Genomic DNA, 25,169 nt, shown 5'->3' with positions numbered 1-25,169 from the left:
ACAAAATCCTCTCAGCTCTCCATTGTGATTTTAATTGCATTTTCAAAGGAATCCATGCGTTGTAGAGAGTTTCCTCGTAGTAAATGCGAAACGTAATGCAGGGCTCGACTTTAGCAGTGGCCCGGTGGAACCCAAAATGAAAGTCGACCCACCAAAATTCTGTAAAAGCCAACACTTGGTGGCCTGGTTAGGCTACCAAAGTTTTGATAAATTCTGTTGTTTTCTATTGAGTTAGGGCCACTAAATTTGCTTTACGGGCCATCAAAAATATGAAATTGATGATTTTTGTGGACCGTTCGGGCCACCAAGAACAAAAAGTTAGTGTTGAGCTTTGCCTAATGTTTGGTTTTGGTATGGCTGGTCACGTTTGGTAATGTACCTACCTTCTCCCCTGTCAAAGATGATATGGTGTGGACCATGGAATGAAACTTCTGTTCAAGGTCTTCATGATACTCAAACTGATCAGACTTGATCAGCTGAGAGTTGATGAACAGCGAATTGTGACATGCTGTCACAAAATCCCTGCAAATGAAACCAAACATGAATGAATTAAAATATGTAAAAGTCTAAATGAATAATCGAAAATAATAAATAACTGATAAATGAAAAAAATCAAATAACAAATAGATTAATCTAATACAATATCAAAAAGAAAGAAAATCTAATAATGTATTTAATAATATATTTTTTCTTTTCAGTTCAAATCAATTCAAGTTTATTTTTCTCTATGCATAAAATGAACATATGATAAAATACTTGAGGAACATAACATCAAAGACATATAGGTTTACAAGAAAAAAAAAGCATAAAGCAGCCAAAAAAGAGAAAATTTCCTTATAACATAGCCAACCAAAAGAAAACAAATTATGCGAAAGGCAAGTTCTTATTTTAGGAAAGTGATTTTTTTCAATCAAAGAATAAACATTTTTGTAACAACTACAAGATTATGATATTAATTGGGAATTAAAGTTTGGTGTTGATCAATCATTCAATTATTTTCTTTTTTTACACATCAAAGATTTAAATGAACAAGATGTATTCAAATTAACTGGCAAATAATTCAAAAGTACTGGGCCTAAAAAGAAAACAAACTATGTGAAAGGCAAGTTCTTACTTTAGGAAAGTGAATTTTTTCAATCAAAGAATAAACATTATTGTTACAACTACAAGATTATGATATTCATTGGAAAATTAAAGTTTGGTGTTCATCAATCATTCAATTATTTCTTTTTTTAAACAAAGATTTTTTTTTTGCTACCACTACAAGAGCATGGGTATCCACATTTAATATCAAACTCAACTTCATGTACAACTAATGTACAAGATTATGATATTCATCAAGACATTTAAGTTTGGTGTTGATCAATCAATCATTCAATGATCTCTTTTTTTAAATATCAATCAATGATTTTATTCTTTCTTTTTAAATTTTTTTTGGGGGAGGGGCTACCATTACAAGAACATGGGTATCCACATTGCTTGATATCAAACTCAGTGTTGATCTTATAGTGCTGGTTTTTAATTGAAATTTAACATCTGCACATACCCAAACTTTAAAATAAAGTTGGTAGTTCTCAAATAGTTCCTGATCACTTCAAGGATACAATATTTTGATCATGTAGTCAGTTTATTTCCGATTGGTCTAATGCCAATCGGTCTGATTCCCAACTCCTCTACTAATATTATTTGATCTACTGTCAGTTCGTCCACTATCCACATGGCCTAATTGCCGTTTCGCCCACTCACCATTTCGTCTAATAACCAGTTGGTCCAATAGCAATTTAGTCCATGTACCAACTGGTCTAATTGGACAAGTGTTAATTGGGCTTAATTTTGTCTTAAGATATACATGTAGGGTTAGGTTTGCAATAGGGTTGTATGTTAGGTTAAGGGTAGGGTATAATGTTAATCCGAGGGTTGAAGTTGGTAATTTGATTAGTGTGTGGGGTTTAGAGCGGAGCAATTGTCGCCGGAGCAAACGTCATGGAACCCTATAGGAAGATGTCCACTGTGTGAGTGGAATCTTTGATGGATGTAATTCCCCTTTTGAATACCAACCTGAAGACTTTTTTGAGGTCACTGATTTGTTGGCTGTTCCATTTCTCCTCTCTGCCCTTTCCTAAGAATGCCGCAGCATATGCCATTGGTCCTGCATTCACCTGCAAAAAAATCCATGAAAAAAATCATTAGATTAGCGTTGTGAAGGGGTATCTTACCTTTTTTAACCCTTATTTAACCAGGAGGGGGGGGGGGGCTCAAGTTGATAACTTATTCATTACTCAATAAATTCATAATACTGTAATAATCACGTTTAAAACATGAATTCTTTTCCCCTCAAATCATGTTAGTTTCCCTCTAGTAATAACAATAGAATATTTCATTTTTAGTAGTTCATTATTAATAGTTATCTTGTAACTTCTGAAGGTTTCCATAGGGAAGAATTAATCAGTGGTACATACTTCATGGTACACTTTACAAATAGCGAATAGGCAAGAGTGCGATAGTGCAACATTTCACATAAGGTGAAAGAAAGATGTTCTATTCAACGAGGTGTAGCCAAGGTGAATAGAGTGTCTCTTTCTTTCGCTGAAAAGCAAAATCCCTCGAGCGTTAAAAAGCATCTGATCTGCAGAAATGTGCATTTTTAGCATGCAAGCCCTGTGCACATTGAACCTGCATTTACCAAGCGCAATTTATTCATTTTATAGTGGCGTCACTTTGTTCCTGACCAGGCAACGCTATATTATGAACAGTACAGTTTGGATGGACATGCACATGACCTTGGGCTGCGTTGGGCAGCACTGCGCATTTAGCCAGCAGGCTTATACGCGTATTGCTATTTTATTTTTACCGAGCGCAATGAATTAAATCGTATTGTGACGTCACCTCCTAAAGCCGTGCAACGGTACATTTTGGATGGTACGTCTGGTGTGCAACGGTATGCAAATGTTTGACATTCAGCCTCCCATTTGCTCGCGTACAACAAGCTAAGTAGGCGTTGTACAATACATTTTGGACGTTACATTTTGGATAGTGCATCTTGTGTGCAATGATACGAATGTTTGACATTCAGCCTCCCATTTGCTCGCATACAACAAGCTCAGAAGGCATTGTACAATATTAAGTCACACAAATGCAAAATAAGGGACCAATGCTCACCTGTACGCTTACACTACCCTGTAGTAACAGCTGGAGCCGCTTCATATCCACATTGTCCATGTCCAGGACCTCGTTCATCTCCTTGACCTTGCCCTGGAGCTCCTCTATGGCCACCTGGAGCGGGTTGAGATCCTGCGACTGCTGGTAGCATACCTGGATCCGCTTGGTGATGTATGGGAATGTGTGTGATGCTGGAGACAAGGAGAAATCGGAAAGTGTAGTTTTAAAGATCAATGCCAGTTGTGATAACAATATCAAAATGAGTTGATAAAGAATAAAAATAAATAAAACGACCATCCCAAGAGTCTGTTTGAATAAACAAAAATATGTGCCAAAGGACTCGGAAAGAAATAAGCAAAATAAGCATGACATTTGAGCCATTGGTCAGGGGTTCTTTTTTTCAAATTAATAATGATAATAAAACACTGTCCCACATGTGCTTATCTATGTTGGCGATCTTCAGTTTGATCGATTTTCAGCTTAGATTTCATGATTTTACAAAGTTCAGTTTATGGAACTCTACAATGTCTAGATCTCATGATATAGTGACATTTAACCTTGGTTCAACAGACTTTCTTATGAATCAGTGATTACTGCAACTACTTTCATTTATCTTTAATTGTTTGTGAAGCATGACACCCGCAACATTTTATGTACAAAGTCATATGGCATAACAAAATGTGTAACAGAAGCAAGCAACTTTTTTTTCTTTATGCGAGATGACACAATCTTTGGACCGATACATTTAAACGTCAAGTCCAGCTCAGAAAAATGTTGACTTAAATCAATAGAGAAAAATCAGACAAGCACAATGCTGAAAATTTCATCAAAATCGGATGTAAAATAAGAAAGTTATGACATTTCAAATTTTTGCTTATTTTCAACGAAATAGTTATCTGAACAAGCCAGTTACATGTACATCCAAATGAGAGATTCGATGATGTCACTCACTATTTCTTGTGTTTTTTTTGTTTGAATTATACAATATTTCAATTTTTACGAATTTGATGATTAGGACCTCATTGCCTGAAGCACAAAATGTTAAAATAATGGAATTCCACGTGTTCAGGGAGGAATGAAACTTCATTTCACATGTGAATGACGAGAAAATAATTTTTTTTTTATGTTTCATATAATAAAATACAAAAGAAATAGTGAGTGATGTCATCAACTCTCTCAATTGGATGTAACTGGCTCGTTCATATAACTATTTTGTTGAAAATAAGCGAAACTTTAAAATGCCAAATCTTTCTTATTTTACATCCGATTTTGATAAAATTTTCAGTGTTATGCTTGTTGAATTTTTCTCTTTTTATTCAAATCAAGTTTTTGTTGGGGTGGACTTGTCCTTTAAATCAGCAAAAACTAAAACTAGTCTACACAAAATAGTCTGCCATGTACATGTATGTATGACAAATGCACGGCTTCATTAAACATGATCTGTGACATGATAACAAAATCGTGATGACATCATCATAATCTGGTTTCTCCACGCACCATTCAGACCACTTTTTTAGAGGTGGCGTGATTCGTCTCGTCATGTATTACCATTATTTAAAAAAAAATATTGTTGAATGTTCTGCACCATATCTGAATAAGGCTCGCACAATTGCTTGAATGCAATGTCAGTTGAGACTAATATCTACATTCTTACTTGTAAGGATAGTCTTTCTCTTAAACTGTTCCTCGACGGCTCCTGACCTAGCAGTGCCCTTCTTGGTGTAAGGCGTCTCAAAGACAAAGCGTCTGATGTTGTTAGACCGCTCAAAGATGGTCCTTCTTTCCGCGAGCTCCCTCTCATCAAAGTAGGGCTTCACGAAGGTGACTTGGATGTAGGCGATGTTAGGTTTCAATGTGTCAATATTTACCTGACAGTATAAAAGAAGCCATGTTAAAACTTTCCTTCATGTTAAGTTTACATTTTGGTCTGAACTGCAATACATTACAATAACATATGATGACTTTATTAACCCATTGCATACTGGAATCGGGTGGTTCTCATTCAAAGACTACAGGATTCAAAGAATCCAGATGTCAAAAGAGTTAATACAGTAAGTACATGTACCCTTACCAGTAAGAGGTTTTCAAGTGCTTTGAAGATTTAGTCAAGGAGTAAATATGAAATAAAACATTGATAATCATTATCTGGGCGCGGATCAAGGGGGGGGTGGGGAGGAGTGTTTTTTTTGGAAGGTGCAGGAAATTTTTCATAAATGCCCTTTATTTGTGAGTGACTTTTTAAAAATATTTGAGTACAAACCAACCCCTTTAAAAATATCCTGGATCCATGGCCGACAATAAAATACAATTTTTCACACCCTTCAAATGCAGGTGAACATTTGTTATCTGGCTTTGGGGGATTTTGGGGGCAAAATTACGAAGAAGGAAAACATACTAACCTTACTCGAATCCCGGATTAGCTGCACATTCTCTGAACCAAACTTCTCGGAGAAGAGGGCTTGTAACCTCTCGCAAATCGACGCTAAGGTCGTGACCTTCGGCTCCTTGTAAATGTATTCCTTCCCATCATCCTCCTCAAAGTACTATCACATGACAAGAGACAAGAACAAAGGGGAAATCCTCAATCTCTATGTCTGATTTGTTCTGTAATACTCGTATTCCCCAAAAGAGAATGTTTGCCACAAATTTCATAGGTAATCAGTGCTTTCTATCCAGAACTATTAACGTCCATCATACGTAACCTGTTGGACACTGGGCCTGCATGCATGTCCATGATTATAAAGGCTGAGGTCTGTGGCAAATGCAACTTGTCGAAATTCTCAGCCTCAACTTCTGGAGGGAATCCAGCTTATCAAGGCACTATGGCCCGAATTCACAAAGGTAGTTTTGAAAACCCACGGTTGAATCCATGGTTTATGCAGATTTCCTGTATCAATTACGCTTAATTTAGCATGTATCTGGTGCGTGTATAAAAAATGTCCAATGATGATGTGCTCTTTTGTCACATTGCGCCAAATTGATGTCTGTTACCATGGTAAGATATGCTATTTTATTCATGAGTCCACTGTTTGAAGAGTGGACTCATGCATAAAAACAATGGACTCATGAATGAAATAGCATGGATAACCACGGCAACAGGCGTCAATTTGGCGCACTGTGACAAAAGCGCCCATCAGCATTGGTTAATTTTTTTATACACGCGCCCGATGCGCGCTAAATTAAGCGTAATTTATACAGGAAAACTGCATGAACCATGGACTCAACCTATGCGTCTTTTCATTAAGGCTTTCCCGTATTCCTCATCATTTTGTCTCAGATGAAATGTGAGGAAAGGTAGCAGAAATCTGTTTTCATGATTCATGCAGGTGAGACATTTGTCAAGGTGAATAACAATGTCACCAGCCAGTCTCCAATAGGTTAAAAACATTTTGCATATTAAAATCACATGACACAAAAAAGTGAATCTGCTCACCTGACCAAAGAATGCAACCCTGAAGTAGTTGCCTAGCAACAGCTTGCCGGTTCCTTGTAATTTCATGACCTTCTCGTAGGCTTTGCTGAGCTTGCCGTAAGCAAGGGCGAGTTTCTAGAAGACAATGAAATGGACAGATATTACAAACCTGAATTAGGCAGTAATTGTATTTTTAATTGTAAAAATATCAGCAAAGCCACCCTAGCCACATCCCAAAATGAAATTTTGTACTACATGTACATGTAATTGCCAATTATCATCCTGCTGAAGCGGCCCCGAAAACTCTTTGCGGCCCCGAAAACTCTTTGCAATGGCCAGACTAAAATCTTTTCTATTTCAAATGTAAGCATACAAAACTTATGGTGCATTTGAGCAAATGCTTAGCTACGTATAGTACATAGGTTGTCTTCAGTTTGCTGTTGGTCTTGGACTTATCTTGATCTCAGAACATCATATTCACTCAACATATTCACTGAAGATGAGCTCAAGATCAACTTTTCATCAGTTGAAAACGCTTCAACAATCATCATTTGTCTATGATTTTGAAATTATTACTGAAAAATGAAAAAGACAAATGTGTGCACGGAAAATTTATGAACACTTATTGCTAAACACTGTTTAAAACATATATACATAAATATATTAGGAATTTCCCATACTATTGAGTACTTATGGGTCAAATGTAGAATTCGGTGAAATAAGTGAATGATTAATAGATGGATGAGCGTGAAAATTACCTGGAAATCTCTCTTCTTCTCATAAAATGGAGTGATGAGTTTGTAGACCTCCCCCATCGACTCGTATCTTTCTGCCTTCTGCAGGCCTTCGGCACATAGCTCCAGCTCAGATAGTAGATTGTCCTGAAAGAAAAACAGGAGAAAATTCAAAATACTACTTTTGGTATACATTCATTTGAAGGGATACCAGTGCTTTTAGAGGCATCAACTATATATAGTATAGGGAGAAACGTCTGGCTTTATCAATGTGAATCTGTACTTTCCATTAGAAAGCACAAAGTAGTACAATTACCATTACAAAATGAGACATGACCTATAAGGTCAAATTGACCCCATCCTCCATCCTCTCCATTCCCCTCCTCCAACCTTCCCCACCCCCCCCCCCCACTCATCAAAAGTTTCTGGGTTGATATAACTAAGCACAGCACAGTGCAAGGAAGGGGCGGGGGGGATGTGTGTGGTTATAGTCTCCTTCACCATTTGTATTCACTGGATTTACAAGCATTGTAAATTGTTAGACCAAGTGGATATAGTACAAAATAGGGATAGCCTCGCTGGAAATTATAGAGCATTCCCAGATACAGACATGTTGGAGGACAAACAACCAGCAGCTAGCACAAGGGCACCAGGCCCCACCAGGATGTACATGTACCTGGAAATTTCAGTGGTTATGATGCAAGACTGTACTTGTATTGATAAAAGAATTGTTTGTTGATGTTATTTATGTCTATATTTTGTAGTTGTTTATATGTACAAAATATTTGTACCCAAAGGAACTGTTGCTGCGCTAGCGCCATGAGCGTCTCTAGACGGAGTGTGTGCTAAATAACATATCACTATCAGACTGTTATAAATATTTTTTTATACAGTCTGATCCACAGGTTTCTCATTTTCATGCCCTCCATGTGACATCATCTGAAACTACTATATAGAAAAAATGGTAAATGGGAAATATAGCAGATAGACCAAATAGAAGGCACATGTAATCAAAGTGGTTGTAGACCCATAATACCTTGATCCGGCGCTCGAGCATTCGAGGAATTTCTTCCTACTGGGTACACATTCACCTCACCTGGGTCGAGTGCGGCACAATGACGGTAAATTTCTTGCTGAAGGAATTGCCACCTACATGTAAGTGGCCATTCCCCCCAAGTACTCACCTCTGTGTACTGGACATCTTGCATTCCTGTATCGCTCTTGATGCCCTTCTCCTCTCCTTCAATATTTGGTGAGATGTTCCTGAAGGCCTGGACACCTTGAGGATAGGTCCCCTTCCGCTTCAGGTACTCTGCAATCAACGCTGCTATGTGGATGTAACAGTGGGCAGCCTACATGATACCAAACAAATAAAAAAGATGATCACATTACGAAAAATCACTCATTTAATATATACAGTTCCCATTAAAAATAATAATATATACAATGTAGTATGTGTGAGGCGCCGACTATCTAGTTACCAATTCAATAGTGCACTTTATATAACCCCAGCTTTATAATAACACAGGATCCTTCTTATTTCAGATGGGGAATCTCGACCCCCATACTAAAACCCCTACAGTGAAGTTCCAGGTCTTATCAGACAATGTATTGCGTCTACACACCAAAGATGGTGATTTGGGATTACTGAGGCAATCCTCATCATCTTACATGCATGCAATAACAAATCAAACTCTTGCTGCCTGAATAGAAATGTGAAGGAAGAAACATATACATGTATTCTACCCATTTCAAAGCCTGTCTAGAAGTCATTCACAAGATAGTCGATGATGACCCACATTAAACTGATAAAGAAGTCACATTAAAGTTTCACTTTGGGTAAAGGGACTCCTATTGATTTATGGTCCTACCACAGAGGGAGGCGGAATAACTCAGTCAGTAGAGCATGGGTTTCGGATTCCAGTGGCCCGGTTCGATTCATACTTGGTGCGCTGGTGCAATTTGGTAAGCTGTCGTTCTTCAAACTGCTCGCTTAGGAAGAAAGCATTCATGCTTTCTGGGCAATCAGGTAAAAAAATCACTACCCTTAAACATTTACTAATTCCCAAATATTAATTTTCAAATAAAAAAATTAACAATCAAGGTTGTAGAGTTATGTATGTACCTCAGAATAATTGCCGTTGTCTATGTGTATCCGAGCCATACTGTCCAGCCACGTCCGCCTGAGCTCTGGGGTGCTGGCGTACGACTTGGCAAGCTTGTACTGGAGATCTACCAGCATCTCTGGGTCCTTCTCGTGCTCCTTCATCTGGGCCGTTGCCATGAGAACCGTGCGGATCTTCTTGGTGAGGTCCTTGACTTGAGATGGGAAGGCAGTATGCTGGAGGAGAGAATGAGAGAGACAGGCAGAGAAACAGAAAGAGAGCGGTAGACAGAGAGAGAAAAAAATAGAAAGAAAGAGAAAGTATTATTTTTAAAAAAATTGATTTTTTTCTTCATATTTTCAAGAAAAAATGGAATGCACAAAACAATTAAATTCCCTCTGGTCTAATAGAATTAATATTTACTATAACATATAATTACATTTGTTTAGTTCAAGCTTATCAATGGACTTTCAATTCGAACTGACTATATAATTATAAGACTCTTTGATCTCCAACAAAAAACGCGGTCTGACTTTTGTCGAACTCTGTTTTGAGAAACCCAAACGTTCTTCTTTTTCTTAAAATTATTGTACAGACTTTTGTTGAAAATTGTTGAGAATCATTTTTTTATAAAACAATCATAAGAACATAAATATACCTGCATTCCCTTGTCACTGTTGGCATAGTTGTTGATGGTTGCTAAGGACTCTTGAAAGTGGGAGCTATTTGCCTCTCCTATTAACTGGGCAACAGAAATGATGACCTACATGTAGAAAATAGCATTCCGAAAATTACAATTGACATGTTGCATAACTCAATCCGCATTATATTCATCAGTACCATCATCACCATGATCCCCATTACCATCATGATGATGATCATCATCCTCATAATTATCACCAATATCATCATCAAGATTAGCATCATCATCGTCGTCATCATCATCACCATCATCACCATCTCAATCACCACAATCACCTTCACCATCAGCATCATCATCACCATCACCATGGCCATTATCATCACCATCATCATCTCCATCACCACCATCATAACCACCACCATCATCACCATAACCACTACCATCATCACCAAGATAATCATCATCATCACCAAAATAATAATCATCACCATCATCATCACCATCATCGTCATCATCATCACCATCATCAATCATCATCACCAGGGTCAGAACCAGAACCTCAACTTCTCCTCACCCCCCCCATAACTTATTCCTCATTTCGTTTCTTCTCATCCTCTTCATTCTACCCCTCCATCATTCATCCAACATCTTCCTCCCTCTTCCACTCTTGCCTCCTCCACTTTCCTCCTACCCCTCCTCCTCCTTCATCCCAGCCTTTTCCCCCCCTCTCCCTTTCTCACTCTCCTCCTCCTCTTCTTCCTCCTTACCTGTAAATGTACTCTGACAAAGTCCTTCCTCTGAGTAAACTCAAAATTACTTCTCATTAGAAGGTACAGAAGAGCACAAGCCTCGTTCCTCGTCGAGACCAGTTTGGAATTCAGGTTCTTCAGAAGCTGTGTTGGACAAAGATGACAAACGAAACTATAATTCAAGACTCAGCTCATACACAATGAAGAATTGTAGGATTTATTTTTTCTTGTAAGAAAAAAAAAGTTCTTCAAAAATCATAACATTACCCTTTCTATTATATAGCATTGCTAGAATTTACGTGTTATAATAAAACTGAGTGGGCAATAGATGATGCATTACAGTGAAGCTCTTTTGAAAAATATATCAGATTTCATTGATATAATATGTTATTTTCATGTATAAAAAATTTCAATAATAAATGTTTTCATCCCTTTCCTTACACATAGGATTCAATATGCTTTTGTGTTAACAGATTATTCAAGAACAAGACCTGAGGCTCGTAACACAAAGCTATGCAATAATCAGCAAACATTCTTTTTTTACGATTGATTCCAATCGACAACAATGTGTAATCAATCGTGAAAATGAAGCGTGCAATTAATCGCTATTCCTTTGTGAAATGGGACCCTGATCTTCTGAATATAACTTAAAGAATAAAGTAAGAGATATATTACGTACTGCAAGGCAAAGGTCTCCACACAGGTTCGCTGTTCCTTTGAACAGAGGCACAGGGAACTATTTGAATAAGAAAAAAACACAACCATGAATTAAAAAAAAAGTATAAACAAATCAGACAAATGTTTAGTTTAGCTGTGTAAGCATTGTTCAGATATGATAAACAAAACGCAGAATAATTTTTTGACATATTGTGAACAGATATGAGTCTTATCACACCACTTATGCTAATAAACACAATCATATACTTTTCAATTCTTGATATTGTTCCTTAATTGGGCTAGAAAATTCATGACATATGAAAGGTTCCGTTGTGGTGTCATTACTCATGTCTATGACAATGGGGGCGCCGTGTTCTAGTGGATACGACTCTCGTCTTTCAATCAGAGGGACGTACATGCAGGTTCAAATCCCAGCCATGGCGTGTTTTCCTTCAGCAAGAAATTTACCTACACTGTCCTGCACTCAACCCAGGTGAGGTGAATGGGTACCTGGCAGGATTAATTCCTTGAATGCATGAGCGCTGAAAGGCAGCTAAAGCCCGAGTAACAATAACTATAACAATGTGCCTCGGAATAGATCATTCCAAGATAGATGGCGCTATATAAATGATTATTATCATTATTATTCTTCCAGTCGCACAGGAATTAAAAAACGTCATGCATGAATATGCGTAACCTACATGTACTGTACCACCCTTCTGCAAGCTAATATAGGCATTGATGTGTAAAAATGTGTAAAAATGCTATGTCAGCTTCATGTAATATCCAAGGCAAAATTCAAATGCAAGTATTTGCCATTCATGTAGCAAGAGCAGTCATCGGCCAATAAGATGAAGAAGAAGATGAGAGATAGAGGATAGGACAATCATTCAGGCAGAGATCACGAGAGAGAGAGACAGTAGAAGAAAAACAAAAGAGTATTTAATGAGAGACAGGTAGACAGACAGTGAGAGACAGCAAAAGACGGAGGCAGAGCAGATGAGAAAGACAGAGAAAGAGAAAAAGAGACAGAAAGACAGAGAAAGACATACAAATGAACCAACAGACAAAGACAGACAGGCAGGGACAGACAAAGACTACGACACAGAGAGATAGATTTAAAGAGAGAGACAGGCAGACAAACAGAGACAGAGAAAAACAAAGAGAGACAGAGAGACGGACAGACAGACAGACAGACAGACAGGCTATAGAGACATTCAGACACAAGACAGCCATTCCCATGAGTGTGTGCCACTTTGTGCAGATTCAAAGCTTTCTAACAATAGAATAGAATGATACTCTAATATGTGTTTACATGCAATTCAATAAAGCATGGAGTCTCATTTGATTTAGATGTTTATATTTAATTGATTATTCAATATCTATTGTCAATCGGTCATACAAGATTTACAAAACACACTTTTGGAATGCAAATAAGGAAAATTGCTTCTTCTTTTTTTTACACTATCACTCAAAACTTGATGGCAATCAAAAATTTTATTGTACAATTAAGTAAATTTTTCTCTAAAGAAATACACTGAAAGCAGTTTGCCTAATTCATTTGTGCAACTATATCCCCCCTCCCTCCTTCCTAAAAATATCACAGAAGAAAATGATTTGTATATATGGTAAATTCTTCTTTTTAAATACATGCACATTGTAGCTCCCCTCTGTATCTATACATGTACATGTAACCTTATTGTAGTACAAAAGCTGTAGTGCACATGAATTGTGATTAAAAAAGCATGACACGATTTAACAAGAGAAAAAAAAGAGAATGAAGACAAAGCAAGAAATGTTCATTCCGCAACACGATTCCATTGCTATGCTCGAGGTCAAAGGTCAGCACGATGCTTACACACCGGATACGACTGATTGGGAGAATAAAAATAGGGGTCGTCCTCCTCGGCACCGAAGAACACCCGATGATGGCGATGGTGATACCGATGATGGTGGTGGTGTCGCGGCGGGATGATGTAAAGATCGTCATCAAATTCATCCCAATCTGACTATAAAAGTTTGATTTAATTTTCAAGCGTGCATAACCGGGTTTCAATCTTGACAAAAGTTCTTTCAGGAAGACGGCCCAAAAGACACACAATGCACGCAATAGTGTATTTTTGACGATTCTTAACAGGAAGCTAAAACTTCTTATCAATATGTTTCATTAAAATATAATTATCAAAGATGAGTATGCAATACAATACAGACCTTCAAAGAAATGGATATTGATCAAATGCTTCATTAAATAAACACACACATACATCATGAACAAAAATACTGTACAAAAAATGAAATAAAAACAGGAATCTATTTGTGAAGCTATTTTTAATTCATGCAAGACGTTACACTTGAACATGATTTTGGATGATAAATTACAGGTAGATTCTTAATCCTTTTTATTCCCACCAGCAATGATGAAAAATCTTAAACAATAAATAATAGAATTCAGCACTTAGAAACATTTGCATAAATCGCTATATAAACATCAATAAATGAATGAATGAGTGAGTGAGTGAGGGAATGAATGAATAAATGAATAAACAAATAAATAAATAAATAAATAAATAAATAAATGAATAAATAAATTTAAAACAAATAATAAATAAATAAAAAATGAAGAATAAAAGGATTAGTTTTCATCAATTTAAAAACAAAACAAACAAGATTCTCACCCTGTTGAGGAAGAGCCGTAGAGAACTAAACACATTCTTGAGCGTTGACTCGGACTGTCCCGTATGTAGGAAACTGATGAATATATCAATCACTTTCCTCATTAACGGATTGTTACCATCACTACTGTCCATTGCAGTCTGAAAGCAAAAGAAAAAAAATTGGAAAAATTGAAAACACATATTTCCAAAGGTATTTCAAATTGTTAGAAGGGTTCCTGGCCCTGGCTCAATCAACCATTTATTAGGCATGATAGTTCAGTTGGCAGAAGAGGGATTTTGGATTATGGTGGCCCTGCTTTGCTTCCCACTTCGTGCGGTATAATGCATTGTGGAGGTGTCGTGGTGTAGTGGTTCTGTCACTTATTATACATGTACCAAGGTTCGAGGGTTCAAATCCCTCCCAGCGCTAATGTCCTTTGGCAAAGCACATTATCCATGCTTGTCACTCTCCACCCACGTGTTAAATGGGTACCCGGTAGGAAGTGAAATTCAATGTGATTAGACTGGCATGTGTGCACCGATGAATGGTTGCCTGGCCAGGATACCCCCGAGGGAGTGGAGATGGTGCACTTTATGTGTGGAACAGGGATGGATCCTATGACCGGGGTAACAATACAATGTAAAGCGCTAAGAAACCAAAATACAAGAAGTGCTATATAAATGTTACTATTATCATTATTAGTCTTTGATCCTCATAACCAAATCCCTCATACAGGAACACAGGCCTTCGGTCCTCTGGTTGCTTGCTTACAAGCATTCAAGTAAAAAAAAAATCACCTCTATCACCCATACAATAAATACTGGATTTAGGTGGTAATTGTCTGATGTCTAGGAGTTACATGATTCAGAATGACCATATTTGCTCCGGCAACAATTGCTCCACTGTAAATTCTACACACTAATGGAATGGCCAACTTCAACCCTGGATTTAAAATTATACCCTATCCTAAACCTAACATGAAATCCCAAGGCAACCCTTACCCTAACCCTACATCTTAGACAAAATAAAGCCTGGAGCAATTGTCACAGAAGAAAATGTCATGCCAACTGTATATTTTAAGTTAAAAATGGCATTAAACTTTTCCATTTGCTTTCACAATTTTTTTTAGCCTTCTACATCCGGAACAAAGATGGAATAAAGTGCAATGCACTTTCATCCAAGACAGTACACAGGTCATCAAAACTTGTTCATACTAACCTTGAAGTTCGTACAGTAGAGTCCCAAAACATCCAAGATGATCATACCGCACTCAACAGCTAGATTAGCTTCTTGATTGATTCTCTGACCAGCATCAGATTCTGTCAATGCAGCAACTGCAGGATGGCAAATAGAAAAAAAACAAATATAGTTCAGTCGGTAGAGCTGGGATCTCTGATTCCCGTGACACGGGTTTGATTCACACTTGGTGCACTAGTGGCCTTTGGTAAGGCATTAATCCTGATTACCAGGTCCCTTGGAGAGGACCTTAAGCTGTCATCCTCTGGTCCTCAAGCATTCATAGCAATCAGGTAAAAAATGACCATCATTTACCAAATATAATTAGTAAATTGGGACAGTACCCACGAGGGTCTGGCATTCAAAGGCATAAATCAATGCATCTTACAAGTCTGTGCCACGTCTTTGAGGAGGTTCCCCGCTCTAATAGTGATCAGCGTCTTTCACAGCAACTTTTTCACATTCCCATTGTTTTATCAATGATGAAATGTGAGGTTTAGCATTGAAAGTCGCTTGCAGGATTCCTGCGTGAAAGATGCCACTCCGACTGACTTTTGGGTAAGGTGCCTAAGTTTAGTGATTTTCCCTCACAGACTTGTTAATTTATTACAGGATACATGAATGCATTTAAGACCAACACTTTGGTATAGTTTCCTATCCCGCTGTGCAATTAAGCCTGTATAAGCAAAGTTCCCCGGGAAGGCACTACATGAAGCAATCATTCTTTATGGTTTTTCAGCCCAAGACTTTACTGCTATGTGTTATTGAGGAGCCAGCATAGTTTAAAACCATTCACAAGAAAGTGTCAGTTCAGCACATTTAACATTAATATCAAAAGCCTGAAAAATCATACAAGATGCTAAAATTGTAGAAAGAAAAGTAAACTCTGAAGTCAATTAGTTATAGCAGGGTGTTAGAAACATCAAAGTGGATGTTTTTTAGGCAAATTGACAATGTTATTTTTAAGACATTCTCTATCGACTTCTGTTCATCTCTTACATTGTTTACAAAACGAAAAATTCAAGGAATGAATGAAAAATATTATCAAACACTGCCAAGTTCAAGACTTAAAGCAGATTAAATGATCAACTGTCATAACATGGACTTACCCAGAGGTAGATCTCCAACTTCGACCAGTGACCTGGTCTGGGGCAGTCTCTTGATGGCGACAGGCAGGGTTCGGCTTCGCTCACTGGTCGATGATTTTTCACGAAGTCTGAAAGTGAATAAGCATCATTCTTGTTTCACTTTTCCATATTTGTTCATGTTGAAAGCCTTCATTACAACTTATGAGTATTATAATAGAGAAAGGACAGCTGTTAATGAAATCAAGCTATGCAGTACATTTACAGTTTAAGCTTAATATGCCATCGCAATTCACAAGACATAAGCGAAAGACTAAACAAGTACAGCTAATTTTAACATAATGGCCAATATTCTTGAATGTTCTTTTATTTGTTTCATTTTATTGGTTTATACCATTTATAACATTAATCTAAACCTGTGAGGGTATAAAAGAGCACATGTCATCCAATTTTGTTTAACTGTGCACAAGAAAAATAATACTTGCAAATTCAATTCTTTGCTTAAAAGGTACATGTAAACTAATGGTGGTTTAAATTTCCTTGCGAATTAACAATACAAACAAGCAACCTCGCATAGAAGCTCTTTAAATTACATGTGCACAAATAATTCAATCTGGGCCAAATATACATTTAAATTATTATTTCTTTTTTGACGGGTGGGGGTTAAAAAGTATTGATTTACTTCTGACCTAATAGTTCACCTTTCTTGCAATAAACATGGAAGAAAAAATTTAAATGCAAGATTGAAAAGAACATTTGACGTCATTATAAATTCTTCAAAGCAAAGCAACAATTTGAAAAGAGTCTACAAAATCTAGAGGCAAATTTGCATAAGATAGTAACTTCACAAGACCAGAACATCAATCGCATTTTATAGTTTTCTCTTTCTTTTTGTTTCAAAGATGAAGATGACAGTGATGAGAGATCGATCACAATAAAAAATATGTAGACTTTTGAATAAAAAGCTGAAACAGGTCATTCTAATGTAATCAAGGTACATCTGAAGATAGACAAGACAGAGATGAATGGACAAAAAGATCAAATTAGATGGAAATCTAGAATACAAAGCTGATGTCAAATTTACAAATTTTCAATAATTTATTAAAGAAAGTGGGACAGACAATTGAGATCAACTGCTCCCCTGGATGCAAGGAGAGGTTAATCATCTTTTTTCTGTAACCTTTAAAACAACTTTGATCACTTTTCACTACAGCTTTTGTAAAATCAATGCTTTTACCCCCAAAGGACTGAAAATTGAAAAATAGGCAATGAATTTACATGATTACTCAAGGAGCAAATTAAATAATTTTATTATACATGTGTTGTATCATCAATAGGACTCAAATTGTGTAGCTGAAAATACCATATCATGCAGGACATGGTAGAATAAACAAAGGGATGGGAAATTTACTTTAAGGGAGGGTGAATGGAAAGACGAAGCAAAAAGAAAGAGAGAAAGAAAAGAGAGACATACATGTAGGGGAAGGCGGGGTAAGTTGAGCATAGGGGCAAGTTGAGCCACCAGCCCCAGGCCAATAATGAATGAGTCAGACATTGTGGTGGTGTCATGTATTGATGACCCATAGCATAACCCCTAACCCCACCATATTGTTTCCAACTTTGAAACAAAAAGTAGTTTTTTAGAGGGAAAAATATGAATTTCAGCCAAAAAAGTAAAAAAGAGTGTGAAATAGATAAGTGCTTTATAAACACACACGTCTTTAAATATAATAAAGACATCGTAACAACATTATTAGTCCAGGTATGGATCTTCATTCTTGCCATAGTCTTTTATATGATGGATGCATAATAAATGTGTGGATACAAAATTATCACACTAAGTTCGGACTGGGGTAAGTTGAGCCAAACGGCATGGGGCAAGTTGAGCCATGGTAATTCCTATGGTAATGTATCTTAAAAAACAAACCATAAAAATTGATTGAAATGCAGGCTGAAAGGAGCAAATTTACATGACTGCTCTTTTCCTTTAACAGGATGTTAGTATTTATAGAGAATTAGCAAGTGAAAAGACTTTAACCAAAAAATTGACTTGCTGGTTCTCCCCCCATACATTTTGTACATAGTTTTTGTGGCTCAACTTACCCCAGAAGGTGGCTCAAACTTACCCCCTATATGGGGCAAGTTGAGCCATTTGACATCGGTTTTTTCAAAGGTCACGATGACTTTCAGCGTTGGGGTAGAAAGTTATATATGGGTGGAAAATATTTCAGAAGAATGAAATTTCAAGGCAAGGTACTTATTTCAACAAGATTATCAATCATATCAATTCTAACATGCAAAAAGCAAAAACTGTCACAACTTACCCCGCCTTCCCCTATACAGACATACAAACAGGCAGCTAGAGACTTTCTAAAGAGTCTCTAACAGGCAGTTAGAGACTCTCTAAAGAGGAAAAAGAGAGAAAGAAAAGAGAGACATACCGGTACATATACATGTATACAGACATACAAACAGGCAATTAGAGACTCTCTAAAGATAGATACAAGAGGAGAGAGTAAGAGAGAGAACAGAGGGACAAACGTGTAAACAGACATCCAAACAGGCTGACAGAGACTCTCTTAAGAGAGAGAGAAAAACAATATTAAAGCAAATTCCTGTCTTGAACATAGATAGAGAGATGAAAAACATGATGCTTTTTTAGGAGACACAAAACACTACACCAAAAAGAGGCACTATTTCAGAAAGCATCTACATGTATAGTGTATGCTAGGGGCAAGCAGAGAATCAAGTCTCAAATCCTTATAATATGCAGGATCGGCAAATTCGGGTCAGAGGTCAAAGAGCATGAACCAGATGCACATCATGCAAATCACCTTTTTTTCTTTTTTAAATGTTTTTAATGGAAATTTAGTCAAAAGGGTAAGGGTGGGTGGGGGCTCGGGCTACTCAAGCTAGTTTCTACCACGGCACTTTATCTTACCGGTTTTCATCCACAGGGGATAGTGGGGTCCGTCAGAGGGGTACAAAGACACACCCCCCGAGCAGAAGGACAGAGAGCAGCAGGCGACCGAGTGAAAGATTTTATACCAAGATAGGATTGGGTGGGGGGGTATTACAAGGGATGGGGCGGGGCAAGATAAGAAAGTCAGATAACAGAGATGAGCTCAAATTCAATGAACATATATGAAGAACTCTTAAATCTACGTTTGTGTCGATTTTTAGCTATCCACAGGCCTACATCATTCTTGGATAATACCATTTTTCAAGTTGAAGTTTTATTCAAATACGAGACTATTATAGCCCTGTAACGTATGTATAGCTTAGCACTTGATCATAAGGTTGACTTATGTAATTCATCATTCACAAATGCAATTGATCCTATAAATTTGTCCTAAAATCAATCAGCAACCTTTATATTATGGGATCCTGAGAGTTCAAAGGGGGAGGGGGGAGGGGGGAGTTCTCATGCAGGGGGAATGGAGTAATATACACTGTAAGGGCAGAATTCAATAACGGCATTTAACAGGCAGCACTACCTCTGTCAGATATGATTTTGTTTTTTAACCCCCCCCCACCCCCTCCCTCCTCCTTCAAGATTATATAGATGAGTGCATACAATTGTCCCTCATGATATCAAAGAGGTACATTGGCATTTAGTCATTACCCTCTGGGTTTTATGAGGGGGTGGCTCTTAAAGAAAAAGAGGCTACAATATAAAGATTATTTTTTCAACTTGAATGGACTTCTTAAGTAGAGTATGATAATATAGACAATATATCCCACAATCCCAAGGAAGATTTATTTTGGAAAATTTCCTTCTCTAAAGCTCATGAAATAGATGAGTGTATAAAATGAAATTAAAGCAATGAATTGACACCCACTAAAGTGAATGAAAATACAGACTGTTACTTGCAGAAGAATGCCACCTTATCATAAACATATATTCATGTGATTTCAAAGAAAGAAATGCATACTAAATCACAACTCTTTCTTTGAAACATACAGAATTTCATAAAAAACCTGGATATTCATACATGTAAAATATTTATTGTTTATGATGAATGTGCTGCATGTCTATGCTAGACCCATAATTACTAATTTCATAAGATATTGTAATGATTACAATAACAGCATCATGCTACATTCTATACCAAGATTCAATACTATACATGTATATCACTAATTCTAAATATTTTTATACATATATCATATTTTTTCAAATTTTCATTCTATACAATGTACATGCACATGAGCATGATTGCAGATCGTGGCAAAGTGAGGATATTTTTCAGAAACTTTGAAGTATACAGTCAAGTCAAATATTGGCAAAATTACAAAGCAGTTTGAAGTCATATGAACTTCCTTTCTTTGAAAATGAAATGGATGGATACCATTATACAGTGCACAATGAAATAGAAGAGTGCAAGAGCAAATTTTCGATCCTTCTCGAATGGACCACCGTCTACAGGCATTCATTCTTTTTTTCAGTCGAAATAATTCAGAATGAACAAGTCAATTCCTTACCCGAATAATTTGTATATGTTCCGTCTATTACACACAAAGGCATAAACCAGTTTAGTATCAAAATTTAATAAGTTATATGTATTTGATTATGGAATTCAGGTGATGGCAAATGAATGGCAAGGCTTTCAAGTTCAAATAAAGGGTACAGTGTATATATCTCACAAGTTACGAGAGTCAATATCAGTATGAAGTTAGACATACATGTACAACAAAAGCAAAATTTACAGAGGGAAGTGAAAAAAAATACACAAATGAATGGTAAATGAAAATTGAGCATTGGTTCGACTAGAACTGTAAAAGTGCCCAAAATTCCTGTTTCAGGGGAGAGTTTCATGAAACAAGAGCCAGTGATTTATTCACTATCTGTTATAAGCTACTGAAATCCTTGCATCTGATTGGCTGAAAGCAAAATTGTCATTGAAATTCAATGACAAGATGCTTCAGGAAACACTCCCGAAGAGCTTGCATGAAGATTGAAAATTTTGCCTTACAGTTTTATGTTCTGCATTTTTAATCTCCATATCAAATTTCTTTTAACATTTTATTCCGAAATCAGGTCGGAGAACAATCGTAGGTAATGCGATGGCTTAAGCTTCAGTCACATTTCCCCTACGACGGCCGTACGGCGAGTCGAAAATGGCCGTTATAGTCATTTTTATTCAAACCACCTATACATGTATGTAGCAGGTACAAAAAATGTCAAAACTGTCTTTGACTCGCCATACGGCCACCGTATGGGAAATGAGACTGCGCCCTTAGATTACATTACTTAAACAAACTCATGCAGGATGGATTAGGAAGGGAATTCTATATTTCAAAATGACTTACTTGCTTTGCATGATGATCTTTTTGCCTACGTAGCGGAAATGTTGAAGACAGAGCCTGCGAATGGAAAATTAAAAATAATAATTTTGTCATCAACAGAGCAAACTTAGCAGATTGATCAAACTTTCTGAAGATACAGATGATTAATCAATGACAAATTTGCAATTACTGTTATAGATGTGTTCATTTTGGAAACTGAAATTGACATTCAATCAATAATAATGATCCAAATTTTATTGTTTAGAATAGAAATCAGAAAGAACTCCCATCAGCAACTCTCATCTTTAAAGGTCAAGTTTACCTCAGAAAAATGTTGATTTGAATCAATAGAGAAAAATCAGACAAGCACAATGCTGAAAATTTCATCAAAATCGGATGTAAAATAAGAAAGTTATGACATTTCAAAGTTTCGCTTATTTTCAACAAAATAGTTATATGAACGAGCCAGTTCCATCCAAATGAGAGAGTCGATGATGTCACTCACTCACTATTTCTTTTGTTTTTTATTGTTTGAATTATACAATATTTCAATTTTTACCAATTTGATGATTAGGACCTCCTTGCCTGAAGCACAAAATGTTAAAATAATGGAATTCCAATTGTTCAGGGAGGAATGAAACTTCATTTCACATGACAATGACGAGAAAATCAAAATATTTCATATTTCGTATAATAAAATACAAAAGAAATAGTAAGTGATGTCATCAGTTCCCTCATTTGCATACCGACCGAGATGTGAATATAACTGTTTTGTGAAATGAAGCGAAACTTTAAAATGCCATAACTTTCTTATTTTACATCCGATTTTGATGAAATTTTCAGTGTTATGCTTGTTGAATTTTTCTCTTTTTATTCAAATCAAGTTTTTGTTGGGGTGGACTTGTCTATTGGTCTGAGGCCGCCAGGGCTTGAACTCCTGTCCTCCAAGTTGTAAGGTGGACACTATATCAACTGAGCCAACACACTAGCTTTTATAGGAACCTGAAATTACAATTCAATGCACAGGCTGTTTTGATGTATGCTATTAATACAAGACTAAATCAAAGGAGTATATGAATTAATCTAAATACTTACTCTAGTACATCAAATAATTTAAGTTGATCGTCCTCAGAACTTTGACTCCACCAGCCGAGAAGTACTTCTACAAGAATACAAACAAAAATAGTAATAAGATTTAAAAAGAGCTAATGGTACTAAGCCTGAAATATGAATAAGAATAAGAAAATGTCACCTGTAAATGTTTCACCCTAACCCTTTTGCTGTATGTATGGTTGTGAATTCAACAGTAAAAATAAACATACTGGCCCATATTCTGAAGTCAGGTTTAACTTAGACCATGGTCTAACTCTGTACTTAAATTATGGGGAGCCAAAAATTGAAAATTTCTATCTATATGGTATATTTCTTATGTATACTATTTTGTATTCACAACAAATAATGAAGAAAGTACTTCAGTTGTCATACCCAGACAATTATGAACAATTTGAGTATCATATGAGTTACTAAAATGGATGTGTACTCTAAGTGATTTGTGCCCCAATTGGCTATCCATAGTTAAGCCACAGCTTTAGACCAGAGTTAAGAATACGGGGCCAAAGACTGGCCCATATTCTGAACTCAACTTAATAAACCTTGGTCTAAACTATGAGAAGCCTAATGTGACATCAATTTCTATAATTAGATATAAATATACCCTCACATTTGGCATTCAAATCGTAATGAAATTCTTGAAATAATTACAATTGACTTCTTCACCATTAACTCATGGGAGCATCCTAGTAAGTGCATAAGCATGAAAGTTTAAATGTATTTTTGACACTCATAGCTTCCCATAATTTTTAGACCAGACTTAGACCATGTTTACGTTAAACCGGAGTTCAGAATACGGACCTATGTCTTGTTATTCTCATAGCATTATTTTGACCCTTTGAATAACTCAGGCTATTTTTACAGAGTGGCGGTTGCCAACATATTCACCAAATACAAATTAATTTAATCACACAGGGAAAAGTGCCCCATAATCAAATTTGCAATGAAATGCTTAAAAAAATAATACAAAATTAATTCCAGTGAAATTTTGAGGAAAGGCTCTTCTCCCAAATATTGAACATGGGCAAAGTAGCCTGGGGTGGTATTCTGTAACTCTGTCATAACTTTTGTCATAAATTTTGTCATTTCTCTCCGAGATATGACACCGCTATGATTGTCACAAATCGGTATTCTGAACCCTGTCATATCTCTCAAAGTTCCCGCCCATCTTTTCGGAAGCAATCCAATCAAAATCATCGTTAGTTCCCAGTGGGAGCCCTTCTAGCCAATAGGAAGGCCCCGTTACAGGTAGGGCGTATCCCCACTGCAGTTGCTGGCATCGCGCAACTACGCGAATATTGATGCGCTTAATTACAAAGAGAGACAGGGAGCTGTGAAGGATTTTAGAGAAGTAGAAAAAGAAGGAAAAACAGAAAAAAAAGAGGAGGAATTGATATGTAGGGCCTAACTAATTGTAGCATGAAAAAATAATTTTGAAAATTGTCATGGATGATGAGTGAAACTACTACAATCTAATCTAAATAATATCATTATATGCTTGACATTTAGTCGGCAGGGTATAGGAATATTTGGTACTAAAAGATATGACAAAATTTATGACTGCTACCCCCCTGTCATAACTTTTGTCATATCTTTTGCTTGTATAAAAGGATTACGCGCATTGAAAGCCGCGTAATTTTGGTGCGCGCTAAAGAGAAGAGACAAAATTTATGACAATTTTTGTGACAAAAGTTATGACATCCACCAGAATACCGATTTTGTCATATCTCTGAGATAAGATAAAATACAGAGATAAGACAATGTTCAGAATACCGCCCCAGATTTCTAAATAAAAAGTGTAGGCAACCATTATGTAAAATAAATAAATGAAACAAATAAATTCTTTTGCCGGCACTAAAACCATGGAAAACTTTGGGAAGAACATAAAATGCCTACATACAATTATTGTTATCAAAAGCATTTTAATGTTAGTTATTACAATGCCTTAGCTTCTTCAAGTATTTTTCAATCAAGGTTGAGCAAATCGTACCTTCATTGACATTCTTAATGATGTAGAGAAACGAGATGAGCAAGTCCTTTATCTCGTGGTCTAATAACTTATCATACATGATCGCTGAGGATTTGGTCCGCGAGTGGGAGCGCGAGACAGACCCATGTCCATCAACGCTGGTGGTGTCGCTGAGAGAGGTATGCGTGGCGTTTCCGTTGACGTGGATTTGGCCCGGTGACGTGCTCGCGTTGCTACTGAGCGAGCTGCTGGACCCAGTCCGGTCTTTGTCGGTGAGTGGGCGGGGTGTTGAGATCGAGGGCGTGCCGCCTGTTTACAGAGGGGGTGGGGGGGGGTAGGTTGGAAAGGGTAGGGTGAAAGAATGGG

General features: G+C 36.8%; 1 protein-coding gene across 7 annotated transcripts in view; it reads right to left on the bottom strand.

Annotated features, from left to right (window-relative positions):
* LOC121429484 (dedicator of cytokinesis protein 9-like) overlaps positions 1-25,169 on the bottom strand; it is a 139,713-nt gene that overhangs the window by 4,882 nt on the left and 109,662 nt on the right. For all 7 annotated transcript variants that reach the window (XM_041626519.1, XM_041626520.1, XM_041626525.1 and 4 more), the window contains 18 exons: positions 24,825-25,112; positions 22,820-22,886; positions 21,749-21,802; positions 16,460-16,566; positions 15,333-15,448; positions 14,135-14,272; positions 11,482-11,538; positions 10,821-10,946; positions 10,069-10,173; positions 9,431-9,646; positions 8,490-8,657; positions 7,330-7,452; positions 6,593-6,706; positions 5,559-5,702; positions 4,814-5,027; positions 3,160-3,350; positions 2,059-2,159; positions 384-522 (listed from right to left, as the gene is read on the bottom strand). In XM_041626519.1, coding sequence (XP_041482453.1) covers positions 384-522; positions 2,059-2,159; positions 3,160-3,350; positions 4,814-5,027; positions 5,559-5,702; positions 6,593-6,706; positions 7,330-7,452; positions 8,490-8,657; positions 9,431-9,646; positions 10,069-10,173; positions 10,821-10,946; positions 11,482-11,538; positions 14,135-14,272; positions 15,333-15,448; positions 16,460-16,566; positions 21,749-21,802; positions 22,820-22,886; positions 24,825-25,112 — 2,468 coding nt within the window. The remainder of the gene's footprint in view (positions 1-383; positions 523-2,058; positions 2,160-3,159; positions 3,351-4,813; positions 5,028-5,558; positions 5,703-6,592; positions 6,707-7,329; positions 7,453-8,489; positions 8,658-9,430; positions 9,647-10,068; positions 10,174-10,820; positions 10,947-11,481; positions 11,539-14,134; positions 14,273-15,332; positions 15,449-16,459; positions 16,567-21,748; positions 21,803-22,819; positions 22,887-24,824; positions 25,113-25,169) is intronic.

This window comes from Lytechinus variegatus, chromosome 16, assembly GCF_018143015.1.
Source record: "Lytechinus variegatus isolate NC3 chromosome 16, Lvar_3.0, whole genome shotgun sequence".
NCBI classification, from domain to species: Eukaryota; Metazoa; Echinodermata; class Echinoidea; order Temnopleuroida; family Toxopneustidae; genus Lytechinus; species Lytechinus variegatus.
This window is presented reverse-complemented; position numbering and strand designations above follow the sequence as displayed.